General features: G+C 39.5%; 1 protein-coding gene across 3 annotated transcripts in view; it reads right to left on the reverse strand.

The window, feature by feature from the left end:
• The window catches only part of EGF (epidermal growth factor), a 213013-nt gene that overhangs the window by 45151 nt on the left and 144019 nt on the right, over window positions 1–23843 (reverse strand). For all 3 annotated transcript variants that reach the window (XM_082254307.1, XM_082254306.1, XM_082254308.1), the window contains one exon: window positions 9105–9272. In XM_082254307.1, coding sequence (XP_082110433.1) covers window positions 9105–9272 — 168 coding nt within the window. The remainder of the gene's footprint in view (window positions 1–9104; window positions 9273–23843) is intronic.

Raw genomic sequence — 23843 nt, forward strand, 5'->3', positions numbered from 1 at the left:
GATAAACAAATCTCTTGCTGCAGCTATTGTATTTTGACAGTCAGCCCTGCCAGATGATTGGATGCAGTAGTTGTTCAGCAGAAAATTCTGCAGCAGGCCACCACTAAGCGAATTTTAGATGGTTCCTAAGGGACCATCCGAAAACAGTGTTTGGCCAACGTAGGACAATTGTCACTAGATAAGCTATAGAGGATGAATCTCCCTAGCAAGGACACAGAAAATAATAAAACCCAAACAGGAGTTCTCACCCCTCTCCACTCCTTTCCAAAAAAAAAAAAATTGTAATTCATTTACAAGTAATAACCTCATTTATAAATTCTAATTATCTAGATGTATTTGGCTACTCTTTGGATCACTGAGTTGGTACAGGTATACCATAAGCAAAAGGACAACACCTGTTCAACATAATTGGTCTGAGCCAGTGACTGTTGAACAGTGATGTTGGAAGCAGCATTAGAGTAAAATATAGAACAAAAAGGTCAGCAATGGCAGCCACTGTATATTTCACATTGTTGTAGAAGTTGGAAACTGAGCATATAAAAACTGCAGAAGAAGAATTTAACTTCTGTGAAAACTGTTAGTAGCCCATATCTATAGACCAAGGATTATAGCCAACTGAGGATATGTGCAAATCAACACTTTTCCTGTAAATGTCAAATTTGGCCCTGCCCCTCGCCTTTTCTGAGCCTTCCTTTAGTCCCTTTAATGTGATGTGTAACCCCACCGACCAGTAGCAGAACAATCGCTAGCACCTTGTGGATCCAAGTTTGACTTTTTACTAAAAAGTCATGATATGAGCTTAACTTTATTTGTCTGTATCTCTGACTGTACTAATTATTTTGACATGCTGAATTCATTATTTATCATATCCTCAGTTGGAATTGCCTAGGATTATGTTAAATAAATGTTGTAAGAAACTTTTCTACATACAGTTGACTTTATGTTAATATTTGCAGGAGAATTGCTTTGCAGTCAGATTATCTACTGTATATCTGGAGATGGCTGAGTAAAAGAAATCTAGAAACGTTTTAATATCATCTGATTTGTACACTACTCTTAAAGTAGAACTAAAGCAATTTTGGTTATTTTGGATAGATTTTAGATAGATTAAGCCACAACAGGAAGTGAGAATAAATCCTTACACAGTGAGAGAAATCCCTGACTGTCACCAAGGTAACCCGAATTAGAGTCCAAACTGAAAGATTTCAGCTCTATTACTGTTCTGGTGACAACCATGGCCGGTGCTACCACTAGGCAAACTAGGCAGCCGCCTAGGGCACACTGCCACCTAGGGTACAGCCATGGCCAGTGCCACTATCCTCTCCTGTCACCTCCTCATCCCCGGCAGATGTCACCTCTAGAGAGGGGGGCAGTGTGTACAGGAAAGGGGGTGTAGGGTTAAATGGGGGCAGTGTAAATAGGAAGGGGGGTGTAGAGTTAAAGGGGATTTAGGGTTAAAGGGGGGCAGTGTGTGCAGGAAGGGGATGTAGCGTTAAAGGGGGGCAGTATGTGCAGGAAGGGGGTGTAGCGTTTAAGGGGGGGAGTGTGTGCAGGACGGGGGCAGTGTGTATAGGAAGGGAGATATAGGGTTAGGGGTGGCATTATGTGCAGAAAGGGGGCGAATGTGTACAGTTTTTTGTTTTTGTTGGGGGGTGCAAGTGACTGGTCCTGCCTAGAGCGCAAAATAGTCTAGTACCGGCCCTGGTGACAACTCAAAGTTTTGGATTTCCTTTCACTTTCCCTCTCAGTGATACCAGTCACCAGGTTAAATGGAGAGGTTTGATCTCCCTAAGGATTACAGATGCAGCAAAATAAACATTTTAACTGTCTTTTTTTGCTCCTGTACCACTTTGGGTACTCACTCACTAGATAATTAAAACAATGACAGGTGGACAGGACGGTGTGCACCAGTATGTTAGCGTTGCTTTACTTTGCATCACATAAAGAATTTTAGGGCATATCTTGTTTACTAGGCTTTGTCACAACCTGCTGCCTCCAATTTTTTTTTCAACTGCAGGACACCAATAATACGCCTATAGTGTTTTTGAGGCAATCAGTGTTTTTGAAGTTTCTACCACAGTAGAAACTTTCAGGTAGTGTAATTTTGCAATTTGTCCTGTTGACCATTGTTAGTTACACAGACCACGATGGGAAAACCAAAATGTGCCAATTGTCAACCAAAGCAAAAGTTGAGAGTAAATCTTAGTGGCACCTGTTCAGGTGACACATGTCCAACTGTCTAAGAGGGGAAGCCCGCTCATTTTGTAGAGATGGGAGAGGTCTCAATGGGAGAGAGATATAGGTTCTCTTCCTAATGATAGCTGGGAGGATATTTTACGATCCCTTTAGAGTAGGGTTGCCACCTCATCCCTTTAAACCAGGACACACAATAATTACACAGGTTCTGAGGCTGATTAGGTGGTAATTAAACTCACTTAGTGCCTTATGTGCATTATATATTTGTCTCCGAACCTGTGTAATTGATATGTGTCCTGGTTTAAAGGGATAAGGTGGCAACCCTACTTCAGAGTGCTTTCTTATCCCCCCTCTTATAGACTTATGCAGGTATTTATTTTATATAGAGTTTAGATAACTCCTGAATTTTGTTTTAAAATTGATCTGAAAGATGACCCTTGTTGTGCTAGGTGTGGTCACAAATCTGGATCCCTTATCCATCTTCTATGGCATTGTCCACAATTGAAAAGGTATTGGGTTAACTTGCTGGTTGGCCCTCTCACGTGTTTACTTGGCCGTGTTGATTTATCCTTAACTGACCTTACTGTCTTGAGAGCGTTATTTATATCCCATAGATTAACCACTTGACCTCCAGAAGATTTACCCCCCCCCCCTTCATGACCAGGCCATTTTTTGTGATACAGAACTGCGTTAATTTAACTGATAATAGCGTGGTCATGTGGCACTGTACCCAAACAAAATTTATGTCCTTTTTTCCCCACAAATAGGGTATTAATTCAGTGTTATTTGATCATCTCTGTGTTTTTTTAATTTTGTGTTATAAAAAAAAGGCAGACAATTTTGAACAAAAAACAATATTTTTTACTTTCTACTATAAAACATATCCAGTAAAAAAAAAAGCAAATTTCTTGATCAGTGTAGGCAAATATGTATTCTGCTTCATGTCTTTGGTAAAAAAAATCCCATTAAGAATATATTTTTAGTACTGGACTGCAATCTATTGCGACAGAGATTTGGACACTAACTGACACTTTTTGACAACCATTGACATTAATACAGGGATCAGTGCTAAAAATATGTACTTTCACTGTACTAATGACACTGGTTGGGAAGGAGTTAAACATCTAGGGCAATCAAAGGGTTAAATATGTGCCTAGCCAGCGTTTTTGTGTACTGTATGTTGTGCTTTTACTAGGGGAAGAAAAAAAAGATTTTATAAAAAATCTCTTACTTCCCCCGTTGACATGACAGGGCTCTGCCTTGTTTACACAGGCAGGGCTCTGTCCTGTGTGAATTCATGACTATCCCTGGGTGCCAGGGGTAATCTATTGGCCAGCACGAAGGGATTGACATCTGCTGTGTCTAAATCACAGCACAGCCGGAGTGCCGGCAGTGCATGTGCACCCCTTACCCTGAATTGTCAGATCACGTTCTAGGTACATGATCTGGCACAGCCAAGCTGCCTTGCCGCTGTATATGTAAGTTATACGATCAGCAAGCAGTTAACCTCTTTACGACCGCCCGCCGCGTTGTAAACACAGCTGACCATTCTTCTCCCTGGAATGATCACAGAGCCCATGTGATCCTTCTATATAGGATCACATGTCTCTATGGTCATTTCAGAAGCCACGTCCCCCACAGTTAGAATCACTCCCCTAGGCTCACATTTAACCCCTTGATCACCCATAATGTTAACCCCTTCCCTGCCAGTGTCATTATTACAGTAACAGTGCATATTTTTAGCACTGATTACTGTAGTAATGTCACTGGTACCCCCCCCCCAAAAGTGTCAAACATGCCAGTCAGGGGTCCGATCTGTCTGCCACAATGTCGCAGTCCCGCAAAAAATCGCAGATTGCCGCCATTACTAGTAAACAAAAACAATAAAAATGACATAAATCTTTCCCATAGTTAGTAGATGCGATAACTTTTGCGCAAACCAATCAAAATACGCTTAATGTGATTTTTTTTACCAAAAATATGTAGCAGAATACAAACTGGCCTAAAATGTTAAAAAATTTTGATCTTTAAATTTTTTTTTTTTGAGAATGTCATATAGCAGAATGTGAAAAATTTTGTTTTTTTTTCCAAAATCGTCGCTCTTTTTTTGTTTATAGCGAAAAAAATAAATAAAAAAATCGCACAGGTGATCAAATACCACCAAAAGAAAGCTCTATTTGTGGGAAAAAAAGGACATACATTTTTTTTGGGTACATCGTCCCACGACCGCGCAATTGTCCATTAAAGTAACGCAGTGCCGAATCGCAAAATAGGGCCTGGTCAGGAAGGGGGCGAATCCCTCCGGTCTTAAAGTGGTTAATTATATTTAAGTGGACTACCCCTTGGCCCCATTCTCTTTCTAAAAGGTGAATGGAGCTCAACAAATATATTTTCTATGAAAAACATTTTAGGAACTCTCTGCAGAAGTTCGAAGCAATATAGTCTCAGTGGATAGAGTGTATGTATCCTAATCTTTGACAGAGATTATTTGTTGATCTTTTTTTTGTTACTTTTAATAATCTTTTATTAAGTTGTTGTCAATAATAACAGAAAATAAAAAAGCTTTTGCCTGGGGGTGCTGTGTTTTTGGATTGTTTGTTCCACTCTGCGAGGTGGGTAAGTATGTTGTTTTTATATTTGTGTGTAAAATAGAGAAAATAATAAAATCTGAATAAAAAGAGAAAAAAAAGAGATTTCCTCTAATTTTTTGCTGCATTTCCTGGACAGAAAATAAGGAGAAATCTCCTCAACGGGATGAGGACAGAAAAAAAAATGTCTGGACAAATTGCAGCTTACCAATTCTAAAATGTAATGGTTACATTCATTTTCTTTTTTCCTTTATTTTGACCTAGTGATGCAACCAGTACCACGGTACTGTACTAAAGTGGTTTTAAACCTCAGACATGATTTATGAACAAAGAAAACTCCCCTGTAGTGCATACTTGTCTCAATTAAGAGAACTAAGTGTCATTTCGGTCTGCTTCTTCATTCCCCTGCTATCAGCATGAGTCATTTCTGACAAGTTTTCCTGACACTAAGAGAAAAAAGGTGACAGGGGAGGGATCTCCAGCAGATTGACAGCCTCAGCTCTGTTCCTGTGTGGTGTGTGAATTGGGGTGTGTTCCTTTCCTCCAATCAGCTTTCAGAGCTCTTGTCACTGAGCTCTAAAGAGTGTAACTTCATCTCCCCGCCCCTTTTCTCTCACAGCTTGGGGAAGCTGTAGAATTCTGGACTTTTAATGTATGTTAAGAAGAGAAGACTGCAGATAAACAGGTACAACTTATATAGGAGGATTTGTTTCATCTCTGTGTATCACCTGAGGCCAGTCACTTCACTAGGTATATGGAAGGGTTTACAATCACTTTAAGCTGGGTATACATGTATCAAAAGTCAGCTGGTTCAGAAAGAACAGGCTGACTTTTCGTCTGTGTATACTGCTGTCTGTTCAACAGAAGCCGATCTAACAATCAGTTTTTATCGAACAGTCATGCTGTATAACCAGCCCTCTGGCTTCAAGTGCTATTCTAACGGGCGGGAGTCCCCTGTCAGGGATAAATTGTTTGTCCCAATCCTCTAACTGACACTTTTTCTGGACAGTTTGGTCTGTTAAAGGTAGCTGAAAAATAACAGACTTTTTGGATAAATCGCTAGTAAGATAAGGAGAAAAAGCCTAAAAAAACAAACAAACAAATGCAGTGTCCACATCTAATAATGGGTATGCTATTGTAAAATATATTTTTGTTTTATGGTTAAATAAAACACGTCAAGAGTCAAAACCAATCATTTCCTATTGATTATTACTCTGAAACAGAGGCATTTATTTATAAAGTTAAAATAATTATTGCAAATTCCTTTGCCTAAGAACAGCTATAGTGCTGAGGTATTTAGGGAACTCTTTAGGGCTGGATGAAATGAAAACTGGAGCTGTTGTCTATGGCAGTGGCATTAAAGGAGAAGTATAACCAAAGCTCCTGTTGGTTACGTCTCCTGTTTGTTCTGCACTCCTGTGACCCATTTTCAGCAGACAGCGGGCTGAAGCTGACATCATTGAGCAGGTCCAGGCTCAGGAATGATCGTAACCATATGGTCGGGATCCGCCCCATGCTTGGTCCAGCACCCAGCTCAGCCTTACAGCAAGCCATTGAGAACCTGAGCCGGGTGCTCTCAGCCCCTCCACAGCCCAGCGCTCCAGTGAGCCAGGAGGGGAAAGAGCAGAGAGCGGTGACTGACAGTCAACAGCTCTCTGCTCACGGAGCTGTGAGAACCAAGCAACCGGCAGTGTTTGATCGCTCTGTTCCCAGTGTTAGAGTCGGCTGGGAACAGATGCTGCATCCACCTAGTTAAGTATGATTCTGAAAAAAAAGTAAATACCATACTTCTCTTTTAACCCTGTGAGTACCAGAACTTGTGTCAGCTCTTGGACAGACAGCAAGATGGTATGATTCTTTCAAATGTTTCTTTACAATGGTATTTCAGGTTTCACTTATCTCTGGGGATGATTTACTAAAACTGGGGAGTACAAAATCTAGTGCAGCTGTGCATGTAGCCAATCAGCTTCTAACGTCAGCTTGGTCAATTAATCTTTGACAAAAAACCTGAAAGCTGATTGGTTTCTATACAGAGCTGCACCAGATTTTGCACTCTCCAGTTTTAGTAAATGAACCCCATTGTCCTTGTGAGATTATCTATAGGTTGCTTGGGGTGAAAAATTTTTTCTTTGGTTTATAAAACTCCAATTTAATGCAAAAAAAAATTGATAGCAATGTTTTTCAAATACCATCACAGGCAACTTCAAATAGCATGTGTTTACCTAATACCACCTTAATATTTGCAATTTATCTTAAAAAAATGTAATATGTTGTGGCGGTTTGCAAACAACCTGCGCTGTTGAAAACTTTTTTTTATAATATAATATTTATATTAGATCTATTTAACTGTTTTATACTGTATTATGTGATAATAATTTACACTTGTCTTTAAAAGGCACTAGTAGCCCTTGAATTTTTTTTAACCATACTGAGCACATAAAGCGTTTGAAAAGTGCGTGTTTCATATTAGACATTACTAACATTACTAACTATCAGGGTGGTCTATGGAAGCTGAGCCACAAAGTAATAACAATGACTATGCTGAGAAGCATATTTGTGTATTCATCTGCAAGCTTTTTAATTTCACTGTAAATAAACAAAAAGAACTGTGCTAAACCTTCACACTACCATGCTTACTGGCACGCTAAAATAAATTGATTTCCTAAAATAAAATAAATGTGTAAACAGTTGATGTGAAAGAGATCCCTTTAACAAAACTGTAGGATAACTTCTCCAGAAATCTATTTAGCGAGTTTCAAAAACCCCAAAGACTCTTGTCATAAATTATGAATTGATAATACTCATTTTCAGGCTGTTGAGTTTCCTCTGTTTTGCGACATTTTAAAAAAGTAAATAAAGAGCTAAAAATAATTGCTGTCATTCCATGAGGACACAAAAATATAGACAAGATTAATTTTCTCCAGCATTAAAAGCATTGTGCTCAAAATTGTATTGCAGACGGAATTACTAGGGACAGTTTACAAGATGTTTTTGACATGCAAGAAAAGATCCTCTATTGATAAATATCTATTAATATTTTTCTATATAGCTAAAAAAAAATTAAAAACTATTTAGCTATTTAAATTTTTTAACGGTATATTTAAAATATATCTTACAAAAATATGTTTTGGATTCAGTAGGAAATGATTAGAACCCCTATGATTTTTTATTTTTTTTCCTGTCTATCATTCGGAACATTTCCCTTCGCTCTCGTTATGGAGACATAACATGCAGTTGGAGGAAATCTCTCCAAAGTGTAAGGAAATCCCTTCTGTCATTGGAGCAGGTGTCCTTATTGAAAGATTTCCCCTCATCTCCTATTCTAGTTACAACTGTAAAACTTTATATTTCCCATCAATATCTGCCCTGAGGATAATGGTCACCAGGACCAATTAAGAGGGTGATTCTTTCAGGTGGGGTCAGAGACTGCAGTAAAACCAGACAGAGGTTATAACCCCCTAATAAAAAAATTAAAAAAAGGTTACATAATAAAATAAAATGAATAGATGTTAAGCAATGCTAACTAGGACACTTTCAGAAAATGAACGAAATTTAACAATTTACTGATATTTTTGTTTATCAATATGTTGAATAATAATAATAATTATAATAATAATATCACTATAGAAAAGTATTCAACTCATTTTAATTTGTTCATTATTAACGCATTTTTAATATGTTTTAAAAAAGTGTAATTAAAAAGCATAATCCAGATTTGAACTTTAAAGCTGTAAATGCAGCATTCTCTTTTGTGTTAATACATTTTTTTTTATTACAAACGTTTATTGAAAAGTATTAATAATACATACATATTTATGAACTTATTATGAAGCAAGTATACATGTGAAACATGTGAAGCACAGCATACATGTAAAACATAGCTAAACCAGTAAGCATGTAAAACAAAGTATACATGTATACACGTGAAACCTTACATCCATACGTTGATCTACACTATGTGAGATAACAAAAGATACCTGAGATGAATAATTGTGAGTGGCCTAGTAAACACACTCGAAAATTCTTATTGATACATAGTATAAATCAAAATCTCTAGGAATACAATACTTGCAATTTCAGAGAATAAAATGATTTCAAAATACAAGTAAGAAGAAAAGGTAGGAAAAAACATAATGTCATAAAGAAAATGTAAAGATAACTGTTCCAATTCAAACAACCAGAACAGTATCAGTTAAGTAATTTGGTCCAATAACTATAGGATTCTGTTGTGTTAATAAATTTATGGCAAAGTTAATTCCTATAGAATATATATATATGTGTATATATATATAAAAAACAAGAAATTGAAATATACTTTACCTGATAAAAATATTTCAGCAACTAACTCATTGCTGCCATGGGCATTCTCTTTCGAAACTTTCCCATAAAACAAGGTACTCAGAGGGCCAGGAGGGAAGGACTGATTAAGTGTAGCTCCGTCGCTAGCAGCTATGCCTTTTCTAGGTTCCGACGTGATGTCTGCAATGGCTGCAACACAAAGAACTATCAAAACTTCATCTTAAACTAATTACACAGTCATTAGGTTAGTCATTACCAAGCTTCACACTTTGGCTCTCTTTTTTTATTATTGTTCTTATAATAAGGGGCATTATGGGCATAATAGGATCAGGAGGTAAATATAGACAGCTTGAGAGCAGAATTATGTTTTATTATAGTCAGGTGCGAGTCGACTGTCCCATAATTTGGTGCGTGTTTAACGATAAGCATAGACTAAGTTTAAACTAAAGGCTGAATAAAAGAGTGTTACACTTCTAACAAGCGAACGCTCTCCACTTTGAACATGAGCCAGTACTTAAGCCCAGGCCTTCAAAGAAGATGAACGAGGACACTCCCTCTACAGGCAGTGGTGCCAAGCCAGGATATCTGGACACATCACAAGTATTCTCAGATTAGATTGTCAGCACAGTAAAGCTTCCATTATGCTACATCAAGGCATCTAAAGCAGTTCTCTTCCCCTTTTCCATTCTTTATGTCTGGGCCAGAAATACAATTCAATCCATGAAGGGTATCAAAACAAAGTGGTTCTTCTAATTCCATCCTTCTAACACTATAAAAGATTAGGACTGCAATGTAGTTATGAGCGCGCAGAAAAACAATGACTCACTGGCGCATTATTGTCTATTTAGGGAGAACGTGCACAGGACCCACAGTGTAATGACATGATAAGCTCACAAAAGAAAAACCCTCATAAAGGATACACCTGAATACACTGTAAATAAAAACATATTTGGGCGAAGATTAAGTTAATCCCGGACTACCTGCTGTTGTTTCAGAGGCATTAGCAGTTTTTCCACGGCTCCGTTTCCTAAAGTCTTTATTGAACAAATGATGCACATGCAGTCTGCTCTCACACATCACCACTCTGACACCTTTTTATGAATGGAAAAGTGTTCTTCCTTACCAAGCTCATCAATGTAAGCTGTCAGGTCACAATTTTCCAGGTACACTTAGGAACAAACCGTTGATAGCACAGGCCAAATTTAGAACTCCGGCTGTTGAGGTGCATTGCTAATTTCAAACCATTTTAAGTAGCCCTTAACTTTTAGATTAAGTGATTTTAGGAGTTCAAAGGATAGAAAATATTAACAAATGTTCCTCCTATTAGTTACAGCAACAGCGCATGCTGTGATTGGACCATTGATATACCAAGGGGCTCATTTATAAAAGGTCCAAAGGAAAGATATTGATCAATATTCACTGGTTATTAACTTGATGTTGACCATTTTCCTTTTAACTGGTTTTTAGGGGTTTTTCACATTATTTGAGACTTACATTTTTCTTTTCCCTGCAAAGTGCTAGGATCGAATGGTGAAAATGGCAATGTATACCACAATACAGCATACAACCAGGATATTTCTGATGTCATGTTACATTTATTCTTTATTTCCTCAAAGAAATAAAAAGGGTAAGTAACACATATGTAATATATATATATATATATATATATATATATATATATATATATAATTTCCTATTGAACAGTGCTAATTTTACATTGGGGAACAAAGGTTGGGGGAAGTGGGGGGCATTTTATAACTATTAGAGATTATAACTGTTTTATAATCATGTAATTAATGTGTAGTTATTATTAGATAGAGATTTCAGTAGGAAATGTGAGTTTGTATTCTTGGGACTAATAAATTATAAGTTACTTATTCACCACTTATTGTCATGTTATTTGCAACTGTTGTTTACCCAAATATATTCACAATTCTTGGATTTCTGTCTCTTTACAGCTTTATAAATGGCAGGCAAACTGAGCAAATGAATAAAGCAGATTTAGGCAAATAAATTATGTCTTTTTTTTTACTCTTTATAAACAGTCCCTATACACTATGGTGGAGAATTACTAAAACTGGTTTCATACAGAATTCAGTGCAGCTCTTCATATAAACCATTCAGCTTCCAGGTTTTTTTTTGTTAAACCTGAAGTTAGAAGCTGATTGGCTACCATGCACAGCTGCACCAGATTCTGAGTGCACCAGTTTTAGTAAACCAACCCCTATGAGACAAACACACTTTTCAAGCATTTACTAACCTATAAAAAACTGTTAAAAAATTGCTTGAAAACTAATTTTTACTTTTTCAACCAGTGGTAGACATAGAGGTTGATTTACTAAGCCCTTGTTCACATTGAACGCAGCTTTGAAATCGCGCAACTTTATCTGAACTCAAAGCCGCATGACTTCGAGGGCGACTTGAAAGACATCTTTGTGGGTTCATGCACACAGATGTCTTTCACATAAGATGTCTTATTAGGTCGCACAAAGTAGTGCAGGAAATACTTTTGGAAATTGGTGCGGAGCCGTAAAGTCGGCATCGCACCGATTGCAACGGTACTATTGTTGGCAATAGGCTGCGATTTGTCATGTGATTTGACATGTCAAATGGCAGGTCAAATCGCACTAATGTGAACGGGAGCTCTGGGGAGTGCAAAATCTGGTGCAGCTATGCATAGTAGCCAATCAGTTTCTAAATTCAGCTTGTTCAGTTAAGCTTTGGCAAAAAACTGAAAGATGATTGCTTTCTATGCAGAGTTGCACCAGATTTTGCACTCTCCAGTTTTGGTAAATTAACCCCAACGTCAATAAATGTTTTCTTAGCAAAACATGTTCGGCATGGGGCAGGGCAGGGACAGTTCCTCGAAATCTGGGACAGTTGGGAGCTATGAGCTAAGGCCCCATGCACACTGAGTGTTTTGCCCAGCACATAAGGCTCCGGTGTTAAACTGCAGTCATAGTGCACAGGTGCCCTGTCCAGCCCTCTATAAGAGGCTGACAGCTGCTGCAGCTGGATGGGTCTAGGCAGTGCATCTACAGGTATGCACGTTTAGGAAATGTATGCCCAGAACACAAGCAGCCTGCATTCCAAGCATTTGTCCCTGGGCACAATTGCCCCAAACAGAAGTACCAGTGAGTGCACCACCTAGCTCCATCCAGCTGCAGCAGCAGTCAGACTCTGAAGGAGAGACAGGCAAGGAATCTCTCCAATAAAGCCTCCAATGGCATAAAAACCAAACAAAAGTTCTAATCCTTCCCCACTCAATACATAAGTGTAAAAAAAAAAGTTTTGGCCATCGGCAAACTTTGACTTACAGGTCTATACAGGTCTGTGAATTAAACAGTTTGTGTTTAAAAAAACAAGCAAAGGTAATTCTACAGATTAGTTGAACAGGCCCAGATATGAAGTATATGTAATCCCAATTACTTATAAAAAACGTTACCATGTTTATGTCATTTCAGAAGTCATTTTCAATATTTTTAATTGTCTGATGATCTTGCCATGAAGGGCCTTGATCAGACACATTCAGTTATGGGGTGACAATGTTCTTTTTCTGTCCCAGTTGTTCTTTATCACCGGGCTTTTACTATGGAACACAAGTGGTCATTTCCGCATACATTAAAAAGGCATAGTTTACATCAGGAAACCTGCCTTGAAATGCAATGCAGCCATCACTTGAGTACATGCAATTAGATATGAAGTTGCAGCAAAGAGGCTGCAAAAGATCAGCATCATTAAAGGGTAACTTAACCACTTCAGCCCCGGAAGGATTTGCCCCCTTCCTGACCAGGCCCTATTTTGCGATTCGGCCCTGCGTTATTTTAACGGACAATTGCCCGGTCGTGCGACGCTGTACCCAAATAAAATCTAAGTAATTTTTTTCTCCCAAATAGAGCTTTCTTTTGGTGGTATTTGATCACCTGTACGATTTTTATTTTTTGCGCTATAAACAAAAAAAGAGTCACAATTTTGAAAAAAAAAAATATATATTTTTTTCACATTCTGCTATATAACATTCTCAAAAAAAATTTAAAAATCAAAATTTTTTAACATTTTAGGCCAATTTTTTTTCTGCTACATATTTTTGGTAAAAAAAAAAAAATCACAATAAGCGTATTTTGATTGGTTTGCGCAAAAGTTATTGCGTCAACTAACTACGGGAAAGATTTATGTCATTTTTATTGTTTTTTTTTTTGTTTTACCAGTAATGGCGGCAATCTGCGATTTTTTGCGGGACTGCCACATTGTGGCGGACAGATCGGACCCCTAACTGACATTTTTGACACTTTTGGGGGGGGCCAGTGACATTACTACATTAATCAGTGCTAAAAATATGCACTGTTACTGTAATAATGACACTGGGAGGGAAGGAGTTAATACTGGGGGTGATCAAGGGGTTAAATGTATGCCTAATGCTTACTGGTGTGTGTGTGTGGGGGGGGGGGGTTCTGTGACAGGCACTGAGATCGCAGTTTCAGCATAGCTGAAACTGCTGATCTGCCCCTGCCTGTCTGTGAGAAGATCTGCCTGCTTTGTTTACATAAGCAGGCGGGTCTTCTCTCCGTTTCCCGGACGATCGTGGGAGGAAGACGGCGATCGCTGCCTCTCCTCCCACGGCCCGCCGCCGGAATCACATGCACTTCAGTCACGTAGTACTACGTGACTGGATGCAGGGGAGCCGCACTGCCGCAGTAATATTACTGTGGGCGGTCGGCAAGCAGTTAAGCTGGCCATATATTATATAATTTTCTTATTCAATATCCTTTAGATTTACGTTCAACTATGTAGTGCAAGGACCTGCCTGATTGCATACAAAGCAGGGCCCTCTTAATCCTCTTGTATTTTATTGTATTGTAACTGCATTTTCTCCCTTTTATATTGTAAAGCGCTGCATAAACTGTTGGCGCTATATAAATTCTGAATAATAATAATAATACAATTTGAAAGTGTTTCGGTTTGACCTCATTTTATATGGTTTTGGTAAACCTAAAGGAAAATTGTACAAGATAGTTGAATAATGCATGGCCAGCTTTAGGATGGAAAACATATTTTATTTAAAAAAAAAAGTTATTTATTTTATTGCATCATCTGTAGGCTCTAATACTGCTTGTATTATACAACGCTCATGCAGACGAACAGTAGATATCACACAAGTATTGCAAATCAATGACATTTACGAGAAAACATTTTATTTTCTATTTTTTATTAGCAGTGCTTGCACAAAAAGACTTCCATTTAGTGACGGCTGTAAAAAATATGGCTTTAGATTACGGGCAAATGTTTATAAAATATGAGTGACTATCTATGTGACACAAATGAAAAGCATAGGCTTACATTTGAATTGTGAGATTCAGACTATTTCAACTGCATAAACATCTTCAGTGCAAAATAGCACAAATAGTTATGTCATGTTGTAATAAAAACCCACATCAATCATTTGATCAGAAAACAAAGATGTCATATAAGGAGAATTTCAAAGCTGGGGCACTGACATTTAAGGAATTAATGCATACTTTCACAGTAAATACTTTCTGCAATTCTTGAAAAGAGTAAACAGCTTTTGGCATTTCCATTAATGTTAAAGTACCATTTTTACATTTTTAAGCTAAACCTTGAGAAATCTGAAAATTCTTAAGCGTTAATTGCTAAGTCTATCAGGCATGGAAAAGAAGATTTAGGCCCCTTTCACGCTTGTGTGACTTGTCCTATGACCTGGGCTGCAAAGTCACATGACAAGTTGTACTCCATGATTTCCAATGAGGAACCGTTCATATCTGTGCGACTTCAAGTTGCAACAACTTCAAAGTAGTCCCTGCACTACCTTGGTCCGACTTTGATGTGTTTTGAGGTCTATAGACCTCTAGATTACACTGGCATTGCTCAAAGTCCAGTGAAAATTGTGGCAAAATCGTTGCAAAAAGAATGCGGCAAAATCACACAACTTTTAGGTTGCACAAGTGTGAAAGGGGCCTTACTTACCCGATTCTCTGCTTCTTTACGCTGCTAGAGTTGTTCCAGCAGTGCCTTCTCCCTTATGCTCCAGTGATCTAAGGTTCTGAAGTCATCAAAACTGATGTAAGGTCAACTGCCCTGCACTGGATGTGATAAAGCCGAGGGATGGTCCTCCACTAGAGCATAGGTGAGCGCCAGCTGCCGGAGGGAATGGAGAATGGGGTTGGTAACCCCTGCAGTGCGGGCGCAACCCACTGCAAGGAAGAATTTGCAGATTTCCCTGATTTGGGCTTTAAATCAGAACTTCGCTCTTTCAATCAACATTGACAATTTTTTTTTTAAATTATGCAAAATACTTATGCACTGCTATGTAAAAACTTTTGTATCCACATACTCTACAGTATCATTGAATTGCTGCAACGATTTCTAAAGTGAACTCAACCACTATTACTCAGGATATAAATTTTATATGAATGGTGCACTTGTACAAAGTCATCACTTTGGACAAGTGCACCATTCATATAAAATGTATATCCTGTTTGACAATTTTATGTTGCTAGCCTTAGTAAATAGATAGGAAGGCATATTACATTTATTTGTTTTAAACTATTTCTTTTACATTTCATGAGTTACTCCCTGGGTCCCATGCCTAGGCAAATGATGTCATACACCTAAGAAAACTTCAGGAGGTGGTTTTAAAGGCTCAAGGTTTTTTACCTCCATGCATTTTATGCATGAAGGTAAAAAAAAACCTTCTGTATGCAGCGGCCCCCCCAGCCCCCCTAATGCTCAGCTGAGCTCCCTCTCAATCCATTGATGTGTACGAGAGCTGACCTTCTTCTGGGTCTCTCATTCCTCATTGGCTGAGACAGCCATTGGCTCCTGCTACTGTCAATCACAGCCAGTGAGCCAATGAGGAGATAACAGGGGCGGTGCTGAGCCGCGGCTCTGTGCGTCATTAGGGTGCATTAAGCGGGGCTTGGGAGTGAGCGCGCACCAGTGCCCCTAGAGCAAGCAGTTTGCTTTTGGGGGCACTGGCTGAAGAACAGAAGCCAGGAGCACCGGCGTGGAACCTGAGAAGAGGAGGCTCAGAGTTGCTTCGTGTAAAATAATTGCACAGAGCAGGTAAGTATAACATGTTTTTTTATTTTTTTTTTAGTTAACCTTTATTGTCACTTTAAAGATATTACTTGTTCTGCAAACTAAACATCTCTACAAACACCAACATGCAGAGTGCAGTAAACAAATGGGAATTCATATTTTACTGATCCTACTACAGTAAACAGAGATGTGATCTGTCACTTTACATAAATACAGTTTTCTTATTACTGTTACTTTTTACACTGTCTCTTTTATTCATAAATTCAAATGGCTCTCTTTGTCCAGCATTAACAGTATATGAACCTTATATACATGAGCACTGGAGGACACTAGGTCTTCTTCCACTTGTTTAGCATTGGCTATCCTTTTTGCTGCATGCAATGCTAAAAGCATTGGAGGGGAAGATATAACATCTTTAGGAATGGATAGCACTATTCATTATGTCGTGAATATTACAGTCAGATCCATCATGGGAAGTTTTTCCAATATAAACATCAAATCATGTACTCTCAAGCTCTGATTCAGGGGTATAGCTAAATCAATACTTTTAAATTTAAGGAGGCCGCTTCAGCTGCGGGATGAATGCTGGCCATACATACACTTTTTAATTTTGTTAGTGGTTGGGGCAATTAAACAGCAATTTTCAACCACAACAATCTGTAACCCATGGTTGTATTTATTCAGTAACCCAAACAATTGAAATTGTGATTGAATTTGATTCAAACCACTATAGTGCCCACCAGAAGTCATTTTCTATCAATTTTGGTACTCAAAGCGAAGCTTCTTAAACCGCAAACCATACATTTTTTAAACAAATTTAAAGCTGCTGGAAAAGCCTAGAATTAAATAACACCTAAAGCCAAAAGTTTTTTTTAAATACGATTGAGCAATTAGTATCTTTATCTGATTTATATTGCTGTCTGTGTTTTGGTTAGGTAGATTCATTCTCTCTATCAGTCTTAGTGACCACTGAGTGACTGGGAACAAAATATAGGCAAAATTCAAAAATTGTCATCAGAACAGGAACATAGAGAAAATCTTCCAGTGGAGATGCTTGTTACAGTGACAACTGTTCAAAGCGGGATTTCATTACTCACTTAAAGATTTCCTCTTACTTTAAGGGATATGCAGAGTGATTTCAGATAAATTGATATAGTTTTTTGTTGATTTTGCTAAATCTCAAATTTACTTATTCGGCTTCTTAGGGGAAATTTGCTTGAAAGAAGAAAAATGAATAACTTAATTTATTTATAATTAGTGTGTATATATATATATATATATATATATATATATATATATATATATATATATATATATATGTGTGTCTTTCCCTTTTTTGTATTTGATAATTATTTGTGTAAACACAATTGTCTATATTATTCTTATTGTAATAAAGAAAACAAAGTAATCATGCTGATGAAAGTCCATTTTTGGCACGAGAACAGACCTAGAATATTTGAATGGAGCTTCCAAACCTTTTTAAGACCAACTGAATCCTTATAAAACTACCAATATCCACCTTAATTTCACCTTTTCTTTTAGCTCCAATATATATTTTCAAACTGGACAGAAAGTGACTGGAAATCTGGCAAACTGGACACAGATGGCAAAAACAGGTGTATTACCATGTCTTAATCTGTCAAAAATGAAAAAACAGATTTGGCTTCAGATAACTCCTTCCCACCAACCAACCAACCTATAAAGACCAGTCCTTAATTTCTTCCAACCTTCAATTTTGAACTTACGTCTATCTGTGGGTGACTTGTTGTGTGGGGGAGTAGTCTGGAGACAAGGCACACCTCCCAGCCACTCTAAATATCCACTTTGGAGTTTATGAAGGTACAGCTGTAAAATGGAGTTTCCATTTAATTTCAACAAAAAAGCATTAAAGTATTATACAGCCATGTTATAAGTGTTCCATGGGTTATATGCATAGTATAGCTACATAACTAAATAGTCACATGTAGTCTTCAGCAAAAAAAAAAAAAATATATATATATATATATATAGATATATCTATATCTATATATATAGATATAGATATATATATATATATATATATATATATATATATATATATACACACACACACACACACACATATACATATATATATATATATATATATATATATATATATATATATACAGTATATATATGTATATATAGTTTTATTATGGGGAAACAAAACAGATTTTTAATTATTTAACTACTAAATTAATTAGGTTTCCCTAATTTTATATGCAAAATTTGAACTTGAGATTACAGTTTTAGTTGGAGAGGATTTGCATCTTAAATAGGAGGCTCAAAAGCTGTTGAATGGCACTAGCTCTACATGGATCTTATGAATCACAGTTTAGCTGGTCTAACATCTGTCTTTCTTTGCACACCCATAACTTTTTCTTTTTCTCCTGCTCAAGGACAAAACAGACTTTTGTCTTTTTTGGCCTGTAATTCCTTCCACAAATCTTAAATACGTCGAGTATCGGTATGATCTTGGGTATAAAACTAAAGACAGGCAGTGTGATTTTCATGAAATCTATTGTGTAAATCTTTCAACATCTTTTCAAAGGAGCTTCTGAAAACTGCTGATAGAGCCTGCCGACGGTTCATATTCAATATTTTCTTTTAGTAACAAGAAGAAAGCCAAGATCTGCCGGAGGCATCTAAAATATGTCATAGATAATCACTATAGAGCTTCATCACTCTCCCAGGTCGTATATCACAATGGCTCACAATAGGTTTGGACGCAGTGTTCTGGGGCTGACTCTATAAAATGAAAATAGACATCAGCTTAGTGGTCATTTTTAGTAATACGCTCATTTTTTTTTCAAACTGACGTCGCCTCTGCCAGTGCTGAACGCCCATATTAGCCACTGGGACTATTTAAGAAAGCATAGTGTCATGACATGGTAAGCTTCAATCTGCCCTCCTAGCATAATTATGTTGTCATGTGTCATGTTTATGGGGTCAGCATGTTTTCCAAATGGCCTTAAAACTTAGTGGCCAGTGGTAACAATGCCTTCTGTCTATGTTATCACTCTTGCCTCTAGTTACTACTTAAATAGGGAACATGAATGACATGATGACAATGAGGATTACAGGGGCTTCTGCCGTGCCATCCTCTCCCCCAGCTGTTGTTAAAGTCTGAGTGCAATTCCACTGTTAGTAAAAGGACAACAGCCTAACGTTGAGGACAGCAGTCTGGAATGTAGAAATTCGAGCCTTTGTCACTGTTATCTGTCCGAGCTGAGAAATTTACTAAAGAAAACTGTCATTTGTGGGATTATTCTCAACAGGACAAAGTCATAATGCTCTCACCATGGATATACTGTTGTGTTTGGAGATTTTACTTTTTTTTTTTTTATCAGTCAGACCAGTTGTGGTTTTCTGCCACCTGGGTCTAGTTTCTATCTGTTAATGAGCCCAGTCATCACTAATGTCATTAAAGATGTGCTTTAGGGCAGTATTTAGGGATAGTTCTGCCTAGAATGCAAGTAGGTGACATTGTTTTGACTGGGACCAGTGCTTACGCTTTTAACACTGTACAAGATTATTATCTTAAAAGCTAGAGCTCATGCGCAAAGGCATATTGGGACACATACTGTGTAAAGAAGTGACATATTTTAGCACCAGGTAGATATAAGGGTTATGTACAGCTGCTTGTACCAATGGATTAAAGGATACCTCTGTATGTGGCTATACGCAGCTTCGATCACAAATATGCATACATCTGTGTGCAGGAGTTCTTGAAGTATATGTCAAGACAAAAGCTTTTTCTAATTTTTGGAAAGAATGAAGGTTTGGAATGCCTGTCAGTTTTTATTAATCTCCAGGGCTCCTCTTAAAAAGATTTACCCTCACTTCCTGTCTTGCTCACAATGATTTCACCAGACAGGGAGTGAGGGAAAATCTCCAAGTCCTCTCCCTCTCCTCCATGACAATGTCACGAAACTGGTGGATGTTAGATACCTTGCGCTCCTCCACCTTCTGTTTGAGGATGCCTCACAGATGCTCAATAGGGTTTAGGTTTGGAGACATGCTTGGCCAGTCCATCACCTTTACCCTCAGCTTCTTTAGCAAGACAGTGGTCATCATGGAGGTGTGTTTGCGGTCATTATCATGTTGGAATACTGCCCTGCGGCTCAGTCTCCAAAGGGAGGGGATCATGCTCTGCTCCAGTATGTCACAGTACATGTTGGCATTCATGTACCCCTCAATGAACTGTAGCTCCCCAGTGCCGACAGCACTGATGCAGCCCCAGACCATGACACTCCCACCACCATGCTTAACTGTGGGCAAGACACATTTACCTTTGTGCTCCTTACCTAGTTGCTGCCACACACGCTTGACACCATCTGAGCCAAATACATTTATCTTGGTCTCATCAGACCACAGGACATGGTTCTTGTAATCCATGTCCTTAGTCTACTTGTCTTCAGCAAACTGTTTGCGGGCCTTCTTGTGCATTATATTTAGAGGCTTCCTTCTGGGATAACAGCCAGGCAGACCAATTTGATGCAGTGTGCGACTTATGGTCTGAGCACTGACAGGCTGACCCCCCACCCCTTCAACTTCTGCAGCAATGCTGACAGCACTCATACATCTATTTCCCAAAGACAACCTCTGGATATGACGCTGAGCACGTGCACTCAACTTCTTTGGTCAACCATTGCGAGGCCTGTTCTGAGTGGAACCAGTTCTGTTAAACCCCTGTATGGTATTGCAGCTCAGTTTTAGGGTCTTGGCAATCTTCTTATAGCCTAGGCCATCTTTATGTAGAGCAACAATTATTTCTCTATCGCTCATTGACAGACGTAGTCTTCTTGATTCTCAAGAGCTGGGTTATGTTGTCTCCGCAGGAGTAGGACTAGGCAGAATGACAAAACGTTCTGGCTCCACCCTAGGGGGCAGTCCCTGAGGGTATATCCTCCCTCTCTCTGCTACAGGGAATCAGTTTTTTTCTGTCTAGTCAGGAGTAAGGACCTAAGTTCCTTGCTGGGATCTTTTGGTCCTGGCAAGACTTTTTTTCTTTAAGAAAAAGACATTTTTTAGGTAGTTTTCTCCAGTGTTTTTTTCCTGTGAGATCTTCAAGCAAAAATGCCGGACTGGGCGACACTTGTGGTCACCCCAGCCGGCCTACGAGCGCGTGCAGACCATGGCATTGCGCTTGGTCGGCCGCGACATATTCAAGTAAGTATGCGGGGCCGGGCGACGGGCTGGATGTTGAGATCCAGTGGTCACCCCGGTTTCTGCCTAAAAGCGCGTGCAGACCAGTGCGCTGAGTCGGCCGCGACGGAGTCCCAGTAAAGGGACTGACTTTGCGAGTTAAAAGCTCGCTTGGACGCCAGGTACCAGAAGAGTCGAGGCGTCCACAAACCCCCACCCCGGTGGAGAGGGTATTGTGAAGAGAGGGTGCCTGTCGGTTCGGTATGGTGAGTAAACGTTCCCTTTTTTCCTCATTTATGAGGCAGTATATATTATGGGCCCCTCCATACATGGTCAGTATATATCTGATACTTACAAGTCCCCCTTGTAATACAGCATGTGTTTGTGGGAAGTGGACTTGGTTCAAGAGCTAACACTCTACCCAGCAGACTGTAACATTACAGTAGACATAGGAGGTATAATCCTACCTTATGTGCAGTGTATCTCTGTAGATCCATATGTCACCTCTCAGCAGAGTGCAGGTGGATGTGCTGGGAAGACGATATCGGCGGTCCGCCGCCATTTTGCCGTAGAACGAATGCATATATGTCCTCAGGTCACGCCGGCCGCCATGTTTTTGGAGTCTTATGTCTCTTCTATGGGGGCGGCCATGTTTTGTGAGCCCAGCTTCCTCGTGGAGGGCTGGGAACGCCGGAAGGCGTACACAGGGGGTGGAGCCACGCCTTCTGCCCGGGAAAAAGCAAACCGCTCCTTCCAGTCTGTGTAAGACAGACGCTGGCTGCAGTTTATTGGAAACTGCACTGCATCGGTTGGTGAGCCTTGGGGGTCCCTCTCTCTCTCTCTGGGATCGAGAAGCAGGTACTCTGAGGGGCGCTATTGCGCTAGGGGGAGACACACAAAAAAAAAAGAGAAAAAGTTTTTTTGTTTTTGCTGGCAAAAGTGTCCTGTATTAACATGGACCCTGCCACTCATGTATCTCCTCCGGATCCCCTCGAGGGGTCTGCGGGATCCTCCAGCACCCCATTGACAATTGAATCTTTGTCAGCTATTATGGAAACTTTTGTGTCCCGGGTGGAAGTGGCTTGTCAGGGACAGGGCGCAAGAAAGCGACCCCCGCCTAACCCCTTATTATCTGAAACCTCGGATTCAGACTCTGAGCCTATTTCTGCAGTTGCAGGTACTTCATCTGGTATTGGTGTCTCGGGTCCTGTCTCTTCAGACAGTGAGGAGGATGTTTCGGCATCAGCCATAGCCCGAGAGGAAGCATTGGTAAACGCACTCATTGTATCTGTTCAAGAGACTTTAAGGTTACAGGGTATTCCATCAGAAATAGCTGAAACTGAGATCCCCTTTGGGACTAAAAAGCGCATCAAAGTAGCAAAGGTTTTTCCATTGCCCAAATGTTTTGGCAATCCAATCGATGAAGAATGGCGTCTGCCAAAACGCACTTTTAATATTTCTAAACGCATTGACAGGCGTTATCCGTTTGAGGAAACCCTTATTAAGAAATGGACAGAACCACCTGTGGTGGATTCACCAATTGCTAGATTGAATAAAGCCACGGTTATTCCTTTAGAAGACGCTCCGTCTTTTAAAGATCCAGTGGATCGCAAGATAGAAGCTATGTCTCGCACCATGTTTTCCTTGATTGGATCAGCTTTCAGGCCAATAATTGCTATTGGTCTGGTTTCGCAGGCTGTAACTGAATGGACCAAGTGGTTACGCCGGGACTTAGAAGAAGTCCCTCAGGCGGTATCAGATTTGTTGGAACAAATGATACAGGGGTTACAGTTTGTGTGTGATGCGGCGTTAGACGCCACTCCATTAATGGCGCGAGCATCAGTCTCAGCAGTGGTTCTCAGGCGTACACTGTGGCTAAAAGGTTGGATAGCCGACCAAGGTTCCAAAAAAGCATTGGCTAATATCCCCTTTTCAGGAGAGCGTCTATTTGGAGCCAACTTAGATGAGATCATTAAGGATCTCACCGGTGGAAAAAGCACCTTTTTACCGCAAAATTTTAAAGGTAGAGGAACTCGTCAAAGACGAGGGCCTTCTTTTTCTGCTCACAAGAGGTTTTTTAGTCCAGCGGGTGAAAAAACTAAGTCCTCCAAAGCTCCTGCAGGAGGCGTCAGGGGTCGTTGGTCGGGCAAGCAAAAGCCCGCCCCCTCCAGACCTGAAGATAAACCATCCAAAGCCTGAAGGTGCGCCCCCACCCATAACTGGGGTGGGGGGACGTCTTCGCCGGTTCCCGGATCCATGGCTTTCCAGAATCCCGGACAAATGGGTTTGCGAAGTCATAAAGTCAGGGTACAAGATCGAGTTTCGATCTCTCCCACCGGCGCGATTCTTCCCTTCCAATATCTGACTATCTCCGGATCGTCTAGAAGATCTGCGGAGAGCAGTCACAGATCTACTACAACAAGGAGTGGTAGTCCACGTTCCTTGGACAGAACGGTTTCAAGGGTTTTATTCAAACCTGTTTACAATACCCAGGAAAGAGGGCAAAGTGCGTCCAATTCTGGACTTAAGAGCACT

Source organism: Pelophylax lessonae (assembly GCF_965119305.1).
Source record: "Pelophylax lessonae genome assembly, chromosome: 1".
NCBI classification, from domain to species: Eukaryota; Metazoa; Chordata; class Amphibia; order Anura; family Ranidae; genus Pelophylax; species Pelophylax lessonae.